We start from the raw sequence: 21,782 nt of genomic DNA, 5'->3' as shown, positions 1-21,782 counted from the left end.
CGAATGAGAACGTGAGGTATACCTCATCGTACCTACCTATATACTATAGATCGAGGTAGAAATTTAAAATAGCCGGATATTTGCTCGGCTATCGAAACAAACGCCATGTTATCGGCTACAACCAGCAAACAGACGTCTGGTAATTTTGCTAGAGCTGCAGCAATCGGATTATTTACTTTTGAAATGTTAAAGCTGTGTATAAGTTCAGTGGTCTGTTATCGGGACTGTTGTGTTGAAAATTGAGCGTCGTTTGATGTTACCTACTTGCTCTTCAAAGGGGTAGCAATTCGCTTATAATGTCATGGTTTAATTTCGCATCTTGCGGTTGAATTGTATTTTGGTGTACTGATAGGAAACGAGAAATGGTTTGTGCAGAAAATTTGGTCGTTTGAGAGAAGTGATGAAGTAAATTTTGATGATATTTCTGTAGCATGCATAGGTAGGTATTGTCGAAGTTACTCGTACAACGTTACCATCAGAGTATTCGACTATATAATGGATTATAGTTGATGTGATTGCAGTGTCTATACTGTCTGTGTATTGAGTGGAGACTGCAGGCATAAACATACAACAATAATAGCGAATGTGTGAAAGATAGGGATAATTTTACACACGAGATGGTGATGACGGTGGTGGAGGATCTCTCAATAATATGTATTCGAGTATATCTGTACCTAATATGTATTTGTAGTTACGTATCCATACACGACAAATAATATGTATCGGGTTTAATCTTTTCGAATAATTCATTTACTGCCGGACATTAAACAATAATAAAAGTTATGCATTCGATGACGATGCAATTGCTGCAGCTTTGGCACCATACGAGTGGAATAGGCGCTAAACCCATGTCCATGTGTACTCGTATGTACTATATGATCTCGATTGAAAACGTTACGTTATGTTTAATCCCTTTCGACCGCATAATCAACGATTCCATAGTGTACTGAGTAGATATGTACGTAAACCAAGTATACTGTATGTGCATATACGACACATATTTCCATTTCTGCGCGCCTACGTTCGAATGGAAATTTATGTAAATTCAAACGCAGGCCAAATGTCAATTACAAGCCTTCTATTTATCCGACGGTTGACTCTATTATATAAATGGAAATAAGGATAGTTCGTAGGTAATGTTCCATTTCAATTTTAATTGAAATATACTCCAGGAAAAAATATATATTGGCGATGATTCGCATGATCGCGGAATCGTTCGTTTGGCGTTCCTTTATATTACAGGTATCTATATGTATGTGTATGATGTGAAGATGACATGTTGAAGTACAAAACAAACTTACCTTTCCTCAAGTTTACGGGGTGTTTTTTTAGTTCGGACACTTTCTTGTTTTGTCATTGGTTGTAGTTGATTGGCTTACGAGATTTGGAAATTGAAGGGGTAAAGTTATGAGGGATTTTATGATGATTCTTCAAAATTGCGTTGCACTTTGAATATTACTGGTAGACGTTGAATAAGACTTAGCTAAGAACATTGAAAAAAGTGCCAATGAGGTCCTGTTCATGCACCTTTATAAAATCAACACCAATTTATCACAGTTAATCAGTATTCTTTGGTTTCAAGGGTTGTTAATGTTGAACCAGAGCACTTCTGTAATTTGGGTTGTTGTATCGGTGGAAAACTTCTTTGACATCTGCATTGGGGGGGGGGAGGTATGACAGGATTTTCACAAAATTCAGTGGGGACCTTCATTTCATGTTGCAAGTCACTCAGGAAAAAATATTGACTCCTGAGGTACTATTGCGAGGAAGATGTTGATCCTCAGAGCGAGGGAATTTTTGAAAGAAGTATAGCTTTTTGGTCTCTAGTCCTAATCTAACATGTTTTGAGAGTAAAGTTTCTAAAAAAGGGCATCCCAGGTTCTACATACATACATCGACTTGGGACATTTCCGTCCAAATCCAAAGGGGTTGAAATTTACAAATCGTTTATTTTTTGAATAAATTCATGTTTTAAAAAATATATTCCCTGCTCTAATAATACACTTCATTATGGCAAAACATCAAAGATGTCATTTCTCGACTTTGAGGATTATTTTGAACTGCGTTGGTGCCACTTTTTCAATCATTGTTGTTGATTTCAAAAACTCGATAAAATTTGATAAATTTTTGGCTATTTTTATCGATTTTTTGAAACGAGTTTAATGACGAAAAAATTAGCACCACCGAATTCCAAAATATTTCCCAAGTTTCAGAAATGATATTTTCTAATGTTTTGGATTTTGATCTCAAACGATTCGTATTTTTTTACTCATTTTAGTAAGGTGCTAGAAAAAACTCAGTACAAAGAAGTGAATGTGGGTATTGTGGGTAGATGGTAGATGGACTGAAATGATCCTGAAGTGTGGTAATTGAGTTATTATTTGACCTGCTAGACACGAATCCAGTGTTGGTTTTTTGTGAAATGAATTTTTAGTGGTGGAAAGTGCCACTATGCTGATAAAAAAAATCGTAATTTTTGCGATTCGTCGATCTTCAAGTGGTTGGTAAAAGGCTAAAACTGGTCTTGAATCGATCGATTATGTTGTCCCTACATGATCGATTAATCAGCCAAAAAAAAACTTCTATTCCATGATTGGTTTGATGTCCTCAACTTAGCAGAATGTGTAGCGACAAATTGAATTTTATGCTACGTTTGCTTCAGGTTTGTTGTACAATTGTGAAATCTGATAAGTATAATTTATAGCTGCACCAGTTACTTCCAACTTACTTTGCTCATCATTCGGTATGAAGTCTTACCGAACTTTGACATACGAGATTGTTCGTTACGTATGAGCTAAAAATATACCTACTTACCACTTCTATAAAAACTTATAGATATGTACATATGTACTTAAAACAACATTTTTTCAATGATTAAAAAAAGTATGACGACAACAAGTTGAAATTTTGAAAAATTCTCAGTTATAGCCCTTGAAGTACGTAAGATGTACCTCTATGAAATAATATACTCGTATCAGAAAGTTGCGGTGTCATTTGTTGTTTATTTTTTTCCCGAGCAAAAACTTTTCAATGCTTGCCATTTTTAGCTAAAATACTATTGAAAATTCAAAGAAAAAATGACTTTTACACGTTTTTATTATGTCTTCATCATAATTATGTTGACAGAAACGTAAAAAAATTTTTCTCATCGCCTAATAAAGTACAAAATTTGTACTTGAACCAGAACTTTCAGAAGGTAACGCTCCTTTTGAAAGTTCTGGTAGTCAAGAATTTTTGCTATTATAAGGGGAGAGGGGGTGCTTAATTAGGTGGTGAGGGGAATTATTTTCATTTTTCTGTCTGCATGTGATAAAAACATGTTATGGAAATATATTTAAGTCATTTTTTCGCATTTTCAGTAATGTTTTAGCTGAAAATAGCAACCTGTGTATAGAAAAATTTCTCGAAAAAATATACATCACCATTGCAATTTTTTGATTAAGTAATTAGGTATTTTATATGCATCTCGAGGGCTATCAGATATTGAAAATTTTGCAAAATTTCATCTTGTTATCTTCGCTGGATTTGAAATTTTTACACGACACCATTTCGTAAAATTTCAAATACATATGTTCAAATTTCTTGCAAAAAAAAATCGTGGAGGTCTCCTCCGGTTTGCGACATTCTTCATTATTTGGTGACTGCTACTCACATGCAAAATAATGTATAAAAAAAAATATGATCTATCATGGAATTGTTGTTTTATTGGACACAGAATCTCTCAATGTGATTACCAAAAAATTGTCAAGATGTGGAATTGAAATGGGATTGTTCAAGGCTGTCAAACCTTACTCACTTCTGAAGCTGTTGTGTCCGAAAAAAAATTGCTGAAATTTGAATTTCAATTTCCCTTACTGCGTGCATTACTGGATTCGGTCTCTGTATAGGTTGTTTCTTCTTTGGATTTTCCGATAGAAAAAGCGTCCTTTTCGATTTTCTGAAATTGAGGATCAATTTTAGGTCTTCCGTTTTCACCTTTTCAGTTTACTGCATGGAATTTTTCGTATATTTTGCCAGCATTTTTATTTGCAAACTTCGCCAACTATGCCATTTCTGCAGTCGTTTTGATATAACTGTCTTTGGTTTCTTCAAAAACTTTGTCAGAAAAAAGATTTTATCGTTGACCAAATATTCATCAAAAACCGTAATTTTGAATTGAGAATCATCGAAACAAAAATTAGTCCTTCGGGTGCCTTTGGAGAGAAGATACAGTTCCTCAAAAAGGGATATTTTCAAAAAAATTGGAAGATATCCTGATACAATTTCGAATTTTGTGTAAATTTTGTTTTACACCTTTTGATTTAAAAAAACTTCGGTACCCATATTATAAATAAATATCAAGTGCAATAATGGTATGAGGAAGTAGATTGGAAAAATTTTTCCCGGAACAGTTTAAGGAAACGAAGATACGAACGAAGGAGATAGAGGAGGGAAAAGCTTCATAGTAATTAGAAACGATCACGGCTGTAAAAATGAAGCTTTTCCCGTTCCAATTGTCGAGTACCACTAGAAAAGTGGATGATGGAGTGCTCGCGAGCGAAGCACGATAGAGTGTAAATAAAACGAGACGAAGAGCGAGGGGTACTCGAAAAAAGCAAAACAATGATGAGAACTCGTCTCATTTGAGTTCGCGAGGTACTTTTCGTACGTAGTAAGAAGACTTTGAAAGGTTACGAAACACCGTTTCGATGTGAAGAGGTAATTTTTTTTTCGGCGCTGTAATTAACAACGCTGTTTATAGACTCTTGATAAGTAGAATGCATTATAGTATACAAAAAGAAGGAAAAACAAGGCTAAAAGATGGGTAAATTAGTGGAGCGACAGATTCGCCTCGGCGTTGCTTCCGGATCGAAGTTTATTCGGCGCGCCGTTTTAATGAGAATGCGTTGAAATTAAACTTCTCTCGCTTGATCCTATTTCCCGACGGATTACGAGTATTTCAGCCTGGCATCGAGTTTACTTTGCCGGCCTGATGAACTCGCGTCCTCATCGTCGTCATGCCCCGGGTAGAGGTACTTTATTAGGTCGCAATTTCGGTAAACCTCAGTACCCCCTTGGGCCACGTCTTCGTCATCGTCAGTCGTCGTTGTACTCGTGCCATCACCGCCGCATTACTCGTGTGTACTTTTAATTAGGCTCGGTGCACCGAGCGACCCCCAATGGTCGAAAGGTGAAGGCGCTCCTGCTTCGCGTCGGTAATTTCTTAGATTTCCAAAGCTCGGGGATGCCGGATAAAAGATTATTATATTGTACGTGGATTTCACCGTTATGTCGTTTTCGCTGCTGCTTGCCACCGTCTCCGTCTGCGCGTCTCTGTCTTCGCGTAGTCTCATTCGTAATAAAGAAAAATTATTATATTTTCTCGACGAGATTATGGGAGTTAATCGCGGATGCATTACGAGTACCCGAGAGCTATGCGTCTGCGGGATTTTAATACATACTAAAGAAAATAATCTAGGTGTCATTTTTCTAAATAAATTGCTAGCCGAAGGACGACAATAAACCAACCAAAGAGAAGATATAAGACTGGTAGTAATTTTTTAAGCTTTTGTAGCGCGTCTCGTATTTGACGTTTACAAATTATCATCGTCGTCGGCGAACTGACGACTCGAATGAAATCACACAGTTCTGATTCGTGATTTTCAAACACCTGTGTCTATGTTACGCGAGATGAAGCTTTTCACGATATTCTTGCTTTTCTTTAAATAAATACTCGATGTCAACTCAGAGTAAAATAGGTTCTGTCTTTACGAAACAACGATTGATCAATTTTTTCATTTTTTTCTTTTCTCAAACTAGGGCATTTTCATTCGTTCATACGTCGAGTTGTGACGTTTTTGGTTCCCATGGTTAATTTTTGGCTTACATACTGATGGTGAAACGATAAAAGCATCGATATGAAAGTATCATTTCATGTAAGTGTGTAGTTAGCATTCGAAGAATACCATAAGCAACATCTTGGCTTATAGTGTTATGGTTAAAGTTTCATCCCCTTTTCTTGACTCGTCTACTTCTTCTACCTATTCTGGCTAATGCTCATTAAAAGTGCCAATATATGCGCAACAACTTATACATCTAAGGATACCCAGACTCACCACCTCTGGTACAGCATATTATATGTGGCATCAGCATCGTAGTAGACGAGTCCTTGAAAACGTGACGTGATGAGTAAGAGTACCTAACTATACGTAGTAGTAAGAGTGAGGTATACCTACCTGCTACGTATAGTAAAGGGAGGAAGTGAATTTTAGTGGAAAAGTGAAACCCATTATTGAGCGTTATAGAAAGCATAATACACGCTGCCTTGCTCGTTTCCGTGTACGAGAGCATACTGCGACTAGAACTCAATCAAAGCCTACTTCGTACACGTTAAGTTATCAACTTTGGCGAAAACGTTAATGCGAGTCGGCAACTTTTCAATTATAATCTGAAATGTTAATTTATACGGTTTCGTGGGTTCGCCGTATACCGCACCAAGCCATGGTGATTGGATTGGTGTTAGCTACGTTAAATGATATTCTCGACGACGCGTAAAGATATAGGGTACACCAACCCCTCGTCGTGTCGTAGACCTACCAGCTACCTATTACCTTTGGTATCTATTTTATACGTACCTATCTATGCGAGAAACGAGGGGACTACGTTGATGAGCTAACATCATCGTGGCGAATTTTTAAGCATGTTTTACATTATTTGTCTTACGTGCAACCAGAACGAAGGAGTTTTGACATGAGTGAGAAAAAGTGTGTTTTTGGATCGTCCACCTTCCTCTCCAATGAAACGTGGAGAGGGCATTCAGCTATGTATAGCTCAAGAAATTGAAAACGATTTAAAAATTGTAGTCGGAGGGCTCACATAAGGATCTATTTCAACCCCCCACCGGCGATCCTCTGTGGCAACTTTTTTCTTGAAGGCGGGGTAGTCCTAAGGAACATTTTTAGCCATTGTCCACAAAAAAAGTGGCCCTAATTACAAAATGGCGGTCATTTTGATTGACAGGTCAACCAAAATCATAAATTTTGCGTTCCAACATCAGATTTGTGCGAAATTTTTCTAAACCGTATAAAGATACATCGAAAGAGCAGGGAAAAATTCTTCATCTGTCAAAATTTCAAGTGCTAAAGTGCCTTTTTTGATTATTGGCGAATTTTTGAAATACGAATTTAGACCAAAAATAAGGGGAAAAAATCGAAATGTTACCAAATTGACCCAGAAAACTGAAATTTGGGATTAACTCTATTTTCGACCTGTCAAATCGATTGGAAATTGTTTCAACCCGTTTTGAGTAGTTCTGGAGCCTCCAGCAGATTTTTGAAACTCGAAATTCCCACAAAATTTCATCAAAATGGAGTAGGAAAGCCGAAATGAATATATTGCAAACCAATTTCAATACGCTACGAAGTCGACTGCAGGTAAATTTCAAGTCGTCTTGGAGCCTCCAGTGACTGTCAAAATTCCTGGACTCTCCAGCAGATTTTTGAAACTTGAAATTTTCACAACATTTTATTAAATGGAGGTAGAAAGCCGAAATTTACTCCGCAAACTGATTTAAATATGATAAGAAATCGACTGCAGGTAGTTTCAAGTGGTTTTGAAGCTTCCAGCTACTTTTTGAAAATTTCAATTTTTCAAAAAATGTCATAAAACCTGTTCAATCAAATAATCTTAAATTAGAGGTCGACATTGAAATCAATGTCATTGAATACTTGCATTTCAATACGCATAGGTATTAAATATTTTTCAATTCTGAATTTTGACCTTCAACCCTCCTCTTCCGAGAGTCCATTTCAATTCAAGCCCGAGGGTAAAATGGAAGTTGAAATTGGAATCTGCCTTCGAGGTCTCCTTAGATTTCAAGTTCAAATTTTCCAATTCCTCATCTTGAAGGGTTAATTTTAAGCTCTAGCAGTAAAATGTTGAAGCATTTATATCTACATGTTTTTTTAGAAAATTAAAAGCAAAGTACAGGAAAAAAAACTTACCAAAAAATACATAATGAAATATCTAGGTTTTGGTCGTTGTTCTTTTTGATCGCCTAAGAAATGTTGATCGGAGTATTTCGATCTTGATCATTTGATGAGGAAGAAGTTATTTTTCTCGGCTCTTTTAATTTTCAATCTCAAATGATAGATCATTTTCGATGGAAAAATATTGTTTTATTCTTCAATTTCCCATTAATTATTGATGGGTTTAGAACATTTTAGAGTATTGTCAACATTTTTTTTTTTTTTCAATTTATACCAAATTCACTATCCTCTATTTTCAACTTTCAGTTACCTGAAGGAGTGCCTCCGGAACTGACGGTGAGCGAATTGGAAGAGATGGCGTGCCGGCAACAGCAACAGATAGACTCGCAACGGCAGCTACTCGCTGCCAAAGAGCAACGATTACGCTTTCTGAAACAGCACGAAGCCAAACACCAGCAAGTAGCTATCGAGCACGAACGTCTGCGAAGGTTACGCGATCGCGTCGAAGCCCAGGAACAAAAGCTGCGAAAGTTGAGGCAACTTCGAGGTCAAGTGGATCAAACTAAATTGAACAATGTTTCGCTCAGTAAGTAGCCATCTTTGGTTTTTGGTATTTTGGGATAAGTATTTTTAGTCAAAAGTTCAGATTGCTAGGGTTGTAAAATCGACGTTTTTGTTGAATAATTCTCATATGTAAGATTGGTGCAAAAATAACTTGAATCATTAGGATTGACGATGAGTCGATGAATATAATGTAAACGAATTTTCAAAATTTTTATTTTGTGAAGCGACTTGACAGGATATTTTTCTTCTTTGTGCAGTAGCTTTCTACCCTTACTACCTGAAAAAATTGGTAAAGGGGGATGGAAAGTATTTTTTGGTGATACTCTAGCGTTCGTTTGGAAACTTTTTTCAAATTTTCAACCATGAAAGTAGCGTTTTTCTTCATTTGTGAAATGATTTAAATGAATTTGAAAAAATATAAATTTATCTTATCAATATTCTGCGAAGTAAATACACATTCCAATACGCGTATAATTTATTGTAAAGTCTAAACTATCTTTACAAGGGAAGGAAAAACCTTCATGAATTAAGAGTACCTAAAATTTTTGATTTGTGCAAAAGCTCATATACAGGGTGTCCGAGGAGTGCTGGTACAAACTTCAGATTTGGATACAACCGGGTACGACTGAGAAAAAAAATGTGAAAGAGTGGTCTATCTTCAAAATTGAAGGGGAAAAATACGTTTTCAAAATCTAAGAGCTAAAATCTAATTTTGACGATGGGGGTCGATAGTACTTTGAGGAACGAACAAAATTACCTATTATAACTTAACTTTTTGACCAATTAGCAAATTGAAGGGGCTATAAATGATTTTTAATTTCAAAAAGTCGAGTTGAAAAAAATAAATACGGAAATGAATTCTACGTTAAAAAATAAACAAATTTTGTTGTGATCATTTTTTTTCTTACTTTAAAATTTAAAAAGTTTTTGGAGCTCAAAAATAGTAAATTTAATGAAATTTTTAGCAAATCGAAAATTGTTAAGCTTCTAAAACATTTTAAATTTTAGAGTAAGAAAAAAACTTATCATAACAAAATTTGTTTATTTTTTGACGTTGTAAATATTCATTTCCGCATTCATTTTTTTCATCGCGATTTTTCGAAATTAAAATCATTTGTAGTCCCTTCAATTTGTAAGTTTGGCAAAAAGTCATACATAATAGGTGATTTTGTTCATTTTTAAAAGTATCACCAACCCCCATGATCAAAATGAATTTAGCCTCTTGGATTTTGAAAACGTATTTTGCCCCTTCAATTTTAAAATAGACAACTTGTTTATCTTATGTTTTTTTGTATGTACCATCACTGCCCGCACACCCTGTATAAGAATTCATTTTTCAAGATAACATTATTTCTGAAACATGTTTATGAAAAATGCAAGGAATAATTTGATTGTTTTGATCTCGTTAATTTTAAAGTTGAAAAATTTTAATTTTTTTTTATAGAAAATCAAAATTTATGGAAATTTTTATCATTTTTTCTTGTTGATTTTTTAGAGATGGATTTTCAAAAATTGAAATCGATAATAACTCGATATGGTCTTAATGATTAAATTCTAAAATTTGTGTTTATTCGACTTTGAAAAGCTTGCATCAATGTGTTACCAAATTTTAAAAATTTATTTTTGAAATTCATCAAAATTGTTTAATTGTTTCTGATTCGGGTTGTTGATGCTTGAGAATGTATCATTTCTTCTCCATGTTTTGAGATCTTTTTTGGAGCAGGGATATTTTCTTGTTGTGAATTAATATTTTCATTGAGTTGGATCGTCTCCCCCCCTCCCTAAAAAGTTACCGAAATTTAACCAAATTTGGTAGAACCTTGACTCTGAGTTGAAAGTTACGTTGGTTGACTTTTTCTTATATGGTAGGCTGTGTTTCCAATAATTCTTGAAAATAACTACGAAAATTCATCAAATTCTAGCCAAAAATCACTAAATTACCAAATTCCAACATTTTTGAGCATTCAACTGCACTTCTTCCTCTTTTTGTCTTAAGATCCTTATACCAAACATAATTTGAAAAATTCTTGAAATGAAACAATTTGGCCATTGAAATTCATAAAATTGGATTAACTGACAGGTTCGCTGCTGATAACTCTGAGAAAAAATTGAAAATTTTCTCCAAAAAACGCTCACCAGGTAACCAAAAATGTCGAATTTCTTCGGCTAATTTACCTGCATCGTGTTCATTTCTCGCCTTCGACGTGTTAATGAATTCGCGCTGATATAAGATGCCTATACGTCGTTGATGTGGTACACGTGCGGTGCGTGTGTGTTCAGTGTTGGTGGTAATGAAGAGTAAAACGTGACTACGTTTATGCGCTCATAATTAATCTAAAACATTGAAGGGCGAATAAATGATGTCGAGTACATAGATTCGCCGTGTGTAGGTAATACACAGAGTTGAAAAATTATTTTCGCAAAATACCAACCACGACACTCCCTCCCCATCCTTGGGTACGCGAAAAGGGTGCACGAGGCAGCCACGATATACATATATATAAAGGCGAGTGATAAATAATTCATGTCTTGGTACTTTCTCCATACCTTTAGACATTTGACGACGATGCGACGACGATAGGATGACGTGAGGAAAGAGCGGCTGTAATAACGTCGCGTCGTAGCTCGATGGAAAATTGTTCTTTTTTTCTTGGCGGTTTTTGTTACGAAAATGAAGGAAGAAAACATTTCGCAACAGTTTGTGTCTCGTGCTTGCGATGAGGAGTAGCGGGCGAGTTGGAGGAGTAAAAAAAAGACGCATGTCGAGATGAAAAATCAAAGCATACGAAGTTCCTTTCGTAGGTACGTAGGTACGATTCCTTTTTAATTTGAAATAATGAAGCTGAAACGAGTCGTAGCGAGGTTATATAGCTTGAGAAACTAATGTAGGAGAAAAAACGTGCATCTAAATGCTGAATTCGTCTAGGTTTACGTTTGTACTTTTCAGGGTTCCGTTTGGTTTGGGTTTTTGTTAACAGTTAATATACTTTTATTGTAGGTACCTCGTAGTTGTTGTAGTTGCGGAATAAAACTACAATGGTGTTTGGCTTTTTAAGTACAAACAGACCGACCGTTCGGATAAAAGCTTTCGTTTTAAAATCCATCAAAACCATTTAGAAATATTTTACTACGATCGGGGTGCTCGTCGCTGGGGCTTGTGCGAAACAGTGGGTAATAAAAGCTCGTTGTATAACACGGTAATCGTCTTATAAAAATAATAAATACCGAGAGCGTTTTCTCTCGTTGCTATCGATTCGATCAACAGATGCGAAAAATTATTATAAGGTAGCCCCCCGAAGCTATAGGGGCTGCGGACTTTGAAGTACCAGCGATGCTGTTTCTTCACCGGTACACCAGAAGGGTTTGTAATTAAGAATGAGTTTCTGCTCGTCGTCTCGACTCGAGAAAAAGCGTACGCAATTTTAACTCTGTATATTATTAGGTTTTATGGGAGCTCGAGACGTGTGCGGTGCGGGGGTGTTTTTCCGGCCTCGCCTTTCGCACGAGCACAGGCACGCGGAACTGGGTGGTGTTTTGCCCAAGTTTTCCGCGCCAAAGATGCCAGTGCCGCGAAAATAAACGAAGCGAACATCAAAAAAGTACCGAGTGAAGCTCGAGGAAGTGTTTAGTTTGCAGTTGGAAAGTCGCAGTCGTACGCGTAGCTTTGTGGCGAAAAATTCCCTCGTTAAATAGTCGAACGAGTCAAAATGAAGCCGACTTTGAATTTAGTACAACGACGTTGCATGTTTATGGCCTGAAGAAATGTCGTATTATGTGAGTCTACATACTACTTGTGTTGTATGTACTCGAAATATGCGAGGCTTTTCACTTTTCGTCATCTTATATATACATATAGCACGTTTCAAAAAACAGCCTGTGTGTGGGGAAATTATTTCCTACGTAGCGTGAATTTGTACGAGCTACGTTGTATTTATAGGCTGGGAAATGTGAAAGACGGAGGGAGACTTTTTAGCGAGATTTGTACGTATGTAAATGGGGAAAAATTAGAAGCTTTGTTTGAGTTACTGGGTTTACGATTGTTGATCCTCTTTACCGTTCATTCAATTTCTGGGAGAATGAAAGTAGTGAAGTGCTTTTATTAGAATGCCTCCTCTGAAGAAAAATCCATGTTCAGGGGGGGGGGTGGGGGTGGATCGAAAGAGAAAAAATGTCAGGGGGCTTCGACCAAATTGGAAAATTTAGCGGAGACCTTCATTTTGAGGTTGGAAGTCTCCAAGAAAAAATTTTAGTTTCAGAGGTACGTATGTAGAGAAGATATGAGCCCTGGAAGTGGAGGAATTTTCAAAAAAAATTGTTGTATAATTTCACTTTGGTTCCTATCCAACCTGTTTTGGAGAAATGGCACAGTTCTAAAAGATGCTAATTGATATTCTGCGCCAACCTAGGCCATTGTCGTGAAAGTTCAAAACCACTTTGAAGGTTCTACTGAAGATGGTGAAAGCAAATACAAAAACTATTTTGCAATCAGCGGTTAGCGTCTTGTTTCATGTTTTTCGTCTCTTTTAGGGCGATCATTCCAGAGAATAATAATTATAAAATATCAAGCTCGATAGTTTGAGTATCAGTGCTTTAGAGGTTTGATAATTGAGGTATCGACATTTCTTCACTAGATCATACAGTTTGTTTTTATCCAGAGGGGTTGCTCTGAGATAGGCTGTCACCACTCATTAGTCTACTTGCCTCATTCAAAGACACATTCACTTTATCAGCATGGGCTGAGAGTCGCCAGACAGGACCGTAGAGTTCCTCAACAACCTGGATGCCTAGGTACATAGATGATATTCTTGAAATGAAATGAAGAGTGATATTCCAAAACTCGCTTTGTCCATTTTCACAACTTTTCAGGAGAGAGGAAAAACAGTTTCCCTTTAAACGGGTAAATTGGCTTTTTAGGCGAGTTTAGCACTTTATTTGGGTGGATTTATGATGTAGGAGTGTAGGTATACATTTCATCCACTAAATACTGCAGAAAAAAATTTCAATAAAAATGGACAAAGCGCGTTTTGGAACATTATTTTTTTAAAAATTTTTAGTGAATTGGCTATTTAAGTGAGTTTAACACCTCATTTTGGTAGGTTGATGATGTAGGAATGTGAGTTAATACTTCATCTACCCGGTACCACTGAAAACCCAACTTTGATAAAAATGGACAAAGCGAGTTTTGGAATATCACTCTTCAAATGGTTATTTTTGAACTAAAGTTGAAATTTTTGAATAAAAATTACTACTTTTGAAAAAAAATGGCCATTTTGATTTTAAAAATGAGTACATCTTTTTGAATACAAATGATAATTTTTGAGTAAAAAAAATGACAATTTTTGAAATGATAATATGGTCATTTCTGAATTAGGTACCTAGCTACCTACCTAGACCTACCTACAGTTGAAATTTTCGAATAAAAGTTTTTAGGTACCTACTTTTGAAAAATGTTGCCATGATTTTAAAAAAGAATGTTTTTGAATAAAAATTACTATTTTTGATAAAAGTGACAACTTTTGATTAAAAATGACTGTTTTTTATAGGCATAATGATTTTTGAAACAAAATGGTTATTTCTGAATTACAGTTGAAATTTTTGAATAAAAATGATTTCTTTTGAAAAAAGTAGCTATTTTGATGAAAAAAGTGGCCATTTTGATTTTAAAGAATGCGTATTTTTGAATAAAAAGGACCATTTTACTACTTTTGAAAAAAGTAGCCATTCTGATTTTAAAAATGAGTATTGTTGAATGAAAACGACTAGGCTTATTTTTGAATAAAAATGGGTATTTTTTGAATAAAAATGAGTATTTTTGAATAAACACCCAGGAAAAAAAGTTTTATAAACTTGTATAGAATTCTATAAAAATTGCATTAACTTGTATAGAGTTCTATAAAAATTGCATTCAATTTTATAGAATTTCATCAAAATTGAAATAGCTTTTTATAAAGGTGTATCAAATATGATACAATTGTATGCAGTTTTATACATTCCTATACATTTTCATAAAAAGAAAAATAATTGCTTTGATAAAATTGCATAAAATTTTATAGAATTTCATCAATATTGAATGAGCTTTTTATAAAGGTGTATCAAATGCATATAATTGTATACAGTTTTATACATTCACATAGATTTTGATAAAAGGAAGAGTAATTGCTTTGATAAAATTGTATAAAATTTTTTTCAGTAGAATGGATATTTTGCATTAATTGTATAAACGTTTATAAAATTGTTTAAAACTGTGTACATTTGTATAGAATTTGATTCAGCTGTATAAAATTTGATAAAATTGATCAAATACGGTGTTGGTTTTTAATTTTTTTTTTTTATCAAAATTTATGCAATTTTATCAAATAGACAATATTTTATACATTTTTATACAAGTTTATCAAAAATGATACAATTGTATCAAATGAAATGGTATAGTTAGTACTCTTAGATAAAGTACTGCATCATTCTCTATAATTGATTTTATTGATCTCTTCTAATTATTCCACTCAAAGTGTCATGTGTAGTGAAGTGACGAGCGTAGGACTTAATTTTTGATAAAAAAGTGGATGCTTTGGAAGCCCACAATCCACAAAATGTTTGAATCAATGTTAAAATTTTTCTTCATAACAACCACACATAAAATTTTATAAAAAATACCCAATTATTTTTTATACAAAATTTGTCTCTATCAAACTGTATACAACTGCATACAACTGCATAAAATTTTATACAGTTGTATACAGTTTGATAGAGACAAATTTTGTATAGAAATTAAGTGGGTATTTTTTATAAAATTCTATAAAACTTTTTTTCCCGGGCATGACTATTTTTGAGTATAAATTACCATTTTACTACTTTTGAAAAAAGTAGCCTTTCTGATTTTAAAAATGAGTATTGTTGAATAAAACGATTATTTTAGAATAAAAATATAAAAACTCATTTTGAATAAAAATGAGTATTTTTGAATACAGATGACCATTTTTGAGCGAAAATGACCAAGTATTTTTTCAAGTATTTCTTTATTTGAGATATGTACATGCGGCAGCATTGCTGCCATCGTATCAGGTTAAGCATTACATATATGATTATTTGAATATTTCTTACATAGGTATCTATAGAATACAAATTTCAGATATAAATATGGTTTTCTGTAGGGTTGAAAACCATTTGAAACAACCACCGTTTGGAGAGTCACCACCGCCGTTTTGGTCAGCTGAAACAGGAATCAGAACCATCAGAACAGTTTCAAAATTTGGAAAACAAAAGTCCCAAAAGAATCACTATTATAAAATTGACTTGAAAAAATTTAGAACCGTTTAGTACCGATTGCGTCTTTGAAGAAAAGAACAATTATTACAAGAACCAGAACCAGATTTTAAATAAGAAGAACCATCGAACCCCCTTATCATTGAAACTTCTTTTTTTTTACCAAACTGAAGTAATCATTGGTGTTTTTTAGACAAAATGAGTGAAGTAAAGGGGAAAGAAATTTTTGTAAACGTTCAATGTTTTACTATATTATTTCTGAACTAGAACCATTTGGAACCGTTTTTTTTTGAGTGGTGGAACCACCAGGACCACCAGTAAAACATCAAAGTGGAAAACTGGGTATCTAACAGGTAGTAAAAATAGTGATTTTATAAATGGGTAAAAGTAGTGAATTTAGTCAAAAAGGTACCTAGTGAAAAAATGAAAAAATTCAAACGTTCAACAAAAACCTTTAGACATCGAATTTACTTTTTTGGGATTCCAAAGCTGTATGATTAAAGATTGAAATTGAAAAACAAGCTGTAAAAGCTAGCCAAAAGCTATATTTATTCAGCTTTCTTTCAGATTTTTGCAAATTCATTAGTCATTACTTATTAGGTACTCATCTGTATTCTGTAAATTTCTTGCGTTTGGCAGTGTTGGCTGTAATCAAATGTACAAAAAAAAAAAAAAAAAAAACAACTAAAAAGCAATTAACAAAAAGCAAAAACCTTTTTGCAATCAGCGAATTCTTTGCTGATGGCTTGTTTATTTTTCATTTCTTTAGACAACGGCTTTCTAGCGTCGTCATATATTGTGAACTATCTTTATTTTTATTAGGGTTTTTGCTGCTAGCAGCTAAAAACCCTATTGCAATTGATTTTAATGATAAATTTTTCCATTTGTAACCAACCAGTGAACAGTATTTCGGAGGGACCAATCTGTGATTAGTGTTTAACATTGCCAGATGAGGTTTTATAATTTGGAATTAGATTGATTATGATTAATTAATTACGTTTTCATCATTTATTTTAAATATAGATCATAAAAGCCAGGGATGGAAAGCTAACAGAAAGCTAAATCCTAAAAAGTTGAAAGCCGAGGAACTGAGGAAGTTTGGGGATTTTCAAAGCTAAAGCCTAGCCAATGCTGTATGATTGATTGAAAAATAAAACTAGCTGAAAAGCTAAAATCTAGTCAAAAACATTTTTTTATTCAGCTTTCTTTCAGCATTTTTGCAAATTCATTACTCTGATTTCTGGCTTTTGGCAGTTTTGATCTGTAATCAAATTTATAAAAAAAAAAAAAGCGAAAACCTTTTTGCAATCAGCGAATAGCCGATGGCTTGTTTTTTTCACACACTTCTGACTTCATTTCGATTACAATTTCTGTTTTTTATTTTGAAAATATTTCTAGCCTAAATAATCAAGATGAATACAAATTTGAAAAGAATGGACATTAAATTTTGATTTAAAAAATGACATTTCTTGGCAGCAACGAGCTCGAGCAGCAAGTAATAATTATGTAATAAGTGGAATTACAACTTCCGTTTAAAAATTGTAAAAATCGTTTCACATTCAACATTAAAAAAAAATGTTTTGTGAAAAAGCTGCCACAATGCGAACCCGAATAATTTGGAAAATAATTCGAATATTCATGATCACAATGAAGTAATCAACTTCTTTTTTTCTTTTCTTTTCCATCGTGGAAATGTGGAAAAGAAAAAAAATGAAAACCAAAAAGCTTTTTTTAGAAAAATGATGTTTACTTAACAGTAAAACACGTTAAATTAAATAAAACCTACTGATTTCGGCAACTTTTCCACAAATAATTAAAATGTTTATTAAAAAAATGTTGAGGAAACGATGAAACGAATATTTGCAATATTCAAATTATTCGAATATTATTTGGAGTTTTCAATGATTTTAAAAATTTTTTTGAATATGAGATTGACCATTAATTCAACTAAAAATGTAATTTAATGTTCAACATTCTAATTCTTACGAAGTTGGACAATCCTGATCCTGAATCCGGGGAACCCTTTTCTAAGGTCACTTGTGACCTGGCTTGTTATTATCTGGGTTAGAACCGTGGGTAGTTAAGGAATTCTACAGGACAGGCATACTCCCCAACTAGAGTAAGTAGCGCACAGGAGTTTTGGTTTTGCTGTGAAATGTTTTATGCAAATTATGACAAGGACACCTTGTGAAATAATCGTAATTTAATATTGTACACCGACCCTTGTTGAAAAAACATACTTAGTCTACCTGTGTTTAATGATGAATGATAATTTTTATTTTTCATCGAATTTACGTATATTTCTCTTTGAAAATACAAGTACATAATATAATATAGCTATACGAAGGAGGTACGTACCTATTTTGAAATACATATTAACAAGCAAACAAACTAACACGCGTATAACTGTCGTATCAATTTGAAATGGGAAAATAGAGCGGCCGTTTTTTGCAAACATTTAGGTAGGCGGATATACGTGTAATCATCGTTAAACTAATACGAATCATAGTCGTGAAAATTTTATTTAACGAGGCCAAATGATTGATTGTTAGGGCATTATTTGTTGACAAGGTTGCAAAAGAAGAAAAAAAGTTTGTTTTTTCTCGTTGTTTTCACTTGGGGATGGCGATGGCTCGTCGCGTCGCGTTTGAACGCGTGGGAAAGACGTAGGGCTTTTTTAATGTAATTTTCTCGCCGAGCGACTCGTTCGAGTATATGTAGACAGAATTGGAGTTGTTGAACGGTGTACTATATACTAGGGTTTAATGGGTTGGGTATATGTGTGGAAAACTACACGGTGTCGTGATGGTATGTACTATAGTATTACTGTAGTATATAGTACACGAGCTTCAACTTTCGTCTTATATGTATACTTGTACTCGTATACGATGTGCTGTTTTTTTCTATTTTGTTTCCACTCGCTTAAAAGCGTTTAAATGCGAGTTGGGTATGTGTTTATACAAGATGGCAAAACGTATAGATGAGGGTGGTGAAAGCGAATTTTTGCTGTTCAAATTGTTGCTTTCTCTAGCGCGTAAATTTTCACTATCATCGTGTGTGTAGTTGTTCGCGTCTTCGTCTCCGTCTCGCGTCGTTGAAAGAAGTGAAAAAAGAAATGCCTTTTAACGAGTTGCCAGAAGAAGGGTGTAAAATTTGTGCGTGTTCTGCGACCTATGACATTCGGAGAGAATTTAGCCGAATGTAAAATTTATGCCGATTTACAAATGAGGAAAATTCACGATGGTTTTGGAGAATTTTTCCGAATCTTTGGCGTATCGGGCGAGATGAAAAGCTCGAGTGAAATGTTCGAATCAGTCGATTAAATTTTTCAGATGGAAAAATCAGATAGGCAGGATTTCACGAGGTGAAAAAAATTGTAAGATTGGGTTGTATTTGAAAGTAAATTTGAATGCGTTTTAGTGGCTAAGTTACATGAAAATCTAAATTTGAAGCGTAGAAGTTTCCTCAAGTAAAGTTTACTCCTACTTCGTTGTATATATTTCAATTCTTTTTTTTTCAAAATAAGTAAAGTAATGTTCTATGCAACATCATCCGATTGAAAATAGAGAATATTATTCAATTATTAGTTACACTCCCCCCCCCTACAAAGCTTTTTCATGATTTCAAATTTTACCAACATTTTGGTTCGATTTCCGATATGGTTTTCTGACTTGACAAAAAATCCTCTTTTTGCGGCCAAGATTTTTGTTTTTCGAAATGTTTTTCCAAAGTCTCTTTTTCTCAAAAAAGTTTTTTTTCTTAACTTGAAAAATACCTGCAGATGACATTTTTTTTCTTGTTCATGTTTTTAAAATTTCATTTTTTGACACGATCTCTCTTTGAAAGCTCAACTTTTTTGTGATTTGGCTAAATCTGAGTGAATTGAAAAAATAAAACGAATTTTAATTTTTTTCTATGAGTGAAATTTTCATCAAGTTTTCATGAAATACGTCAGAAAGAGGTCAAAATAAGATAATTGAATAAATTCAAACTTTTTTTGATGTTTGGATTTGAAAATTGAATTTTTTCAAATTTTGATTTTTTTGTGATGAGTTCATTTCATTGAGTGAAAGAGTTTTTTCAACTTTTTCAACGGATACGTAAATATAGAGGTCAAATGGGTCAACTTTACCTATGAAAACTTTTTTCATGTTTTAAATCAAAAATTAATGCGAATTTTTTTGCAAACTTTCAATTTTTTAAAATCGACTTTACGAAATAACGCCATCCCAATTTTTTAATACATTTTTCAGCATAAAAAATTGTCCATAATAATATTTTTTTCAGATTTTTTGAGAGTCGAAAATATGATACTTATGAAAACTACGTTTTGAAACTTTTCGAGCTAATTTTTCGTACGAAAAAATGTGACAACACTGATTTTTATGATATCGCCAAAAAACCAGTTCCATTTTGGTAGGTATCGCGGTTATCGAGGAATCCACTGCTGAAATAGATTATTTTTTGAAGTTCACTGAGAATTTTTACACCCCTTAGTAGCCTTTAAAAAAAGGCTAGAGGGCTGCGATTTGCGTCATTGGTCATCTCTTCGGAAGGTCTTTCCACAGGAAAAATTTCAAAAAAGTCGCCGACCCCCCCCCCCCCTACCAGTTCTTGGTCGAATTGACATGGAATGCCTCTTTTATTAAGAAAAATGGTGAAAATGGTCAAATTTTGAAGACCTTTTTTTTTTTAGATGTTCCTCTACCTACATGATTTTCCATAAATGTACAAATTCTAGACCAAATTTGCTTTTTAGGGCTGTAAGGGGCAACTCTCTATACATAGTGGTTCTTCAATGCCGTGAGGTTGAAATATGGATGTGGGGATAATGCGGCCCCTTCAGATTTTAGGTTAGATAAACATACATACTTTGTACTCATGATGAGTTGCCTATTCACCTGTTTGATGGAGAATCATTCGCTACAGTACACCCTATGTGTATTTGCAGTAGGTATAACATTTTTCAAGGGGGTTAATGACTCTTTTTTGTTCAAATTCTCTTCCATTCCTATTAACAATTTCATTAGTATAGGTAAAGGTATACGTACGTCAATAAAACTGATATAAAATTCTCCAAAAACGATACCCTACGAAAATTTTGAAAAGGCATACCGTTAATTTTTTTTACCAAGTCTCGCTTTTCAGTTCCATTCCAATGATTTTTCGGCTTTTTGTTTCATTTCGTTAGGTTCTCGGGTACGTATTGTACTCGTATCATTATACGTTTTTAAAAACCGAGCAAATAAAACTGCTGGTAAAACGCGAACTTTATCACAACCTTGTACACTATGTATTAAGTCGAACTGGTACGTATTCGGCTTGGCTTTTGTTTATTCAGCGGATCATTTTTCTCAATAAAATTTCCATTCCGAGCTCGTTTATTATTCATATTAAAAGCAATTTTAGTACATTTAATGTTAAGTTTGGCGTTATTATGAAGGTAAACGCGCGACCGACCGAATACGTGGAGAAAAAAAAACTAACCGCAGACGAGTTAAATATTAGATCGGTGTTTTTTGTCGCAATCCCTTGAAAAATTCTTTTAATTCCCCGGAGGGTCGTAAGCTATCCGTTAAAAAACACTATAAAAGGACGTATTGCTGCGTTTTAACGTCGCTTTGCCAATTCGACAACACAGTTGGGTATAAGTATCCTGTTTCGCTCTATACGTGTGCAGAGTGTACTTGCCACTTGGCGGAAAGTAAAATCTTTCTCTTCGTGCCTCATCTGTTCGTGTTTCTTTTAATCATTTTTTTTTCGGGCGTATGTTTTTTCGTTTTTTTTTGGGAGGGGGTGAGTTTTTTCTTTTGGTTTTTTTTTCAAAAAGTTTGGTATGTTGATAGATTGAAAAATTGGCAATAATGTTGCAATGTCTAATCAGTTCTTCCCGTCTTGGCATGATTAATGCAAAATATTTTGAGAAGAAAACTACTTTCAAAACACGAAAATATCCTAAAATAAACGAGATTTGCAAATTTTCAACTGCTC

The 21,782-nt window shown here is 34.1% G+C and overlaps 1 protein-coding gene across 8 annotated transcripts in view; it reads left to right on the top strand.

Annotated features, from left to right (window-relative positions):
* Positions 1-21,782, top strand: part of ASPP (Ankyrin-repeat, SH3-domain, and Proline-rich-region containing Protein) — a 309,410-nt gene that overhangs the window by 242,521 nt on the left and 45,107 nt on the right. For 7 of the 8 annotated variants that reach the window (XM_065358734.1, XM_065358731.1, XM_065358732.1 and 4 more), the window contains one exon: positions 8,274-8,553. The exons of the other annotated variant lie outside the window; for it this stretch is intronic. In XM_065358734.1, the coding sequence (XP_065214806.1) occupies positions 8,274-8,553 (280 nt within the window). The remainder of the gene's footprint in view (positions 1-8,273; positions 8,554-21,782) is intronic. 8 annotated transcript variants of the gene reach the window in all.

The sequence above is a fragment of the Planococcus citri genome, chromosome 3 (genome assembly GCF_950023065.1).
Source record: "Planococcus citri chromosome 3, ihPlaCitr1.1, whole genome shotgun sequence".
Classification (NCBI taxonomy): domain Eukaryota; kingdom Metazoa; phylum Arthropoda; class Insecta; order Hemiptera; family Pseudococcidae; genus Planococcus; species Planococcus citri.
This window is presented reverse-complemented; position numbering and strand designations above follow the sequence as displayed.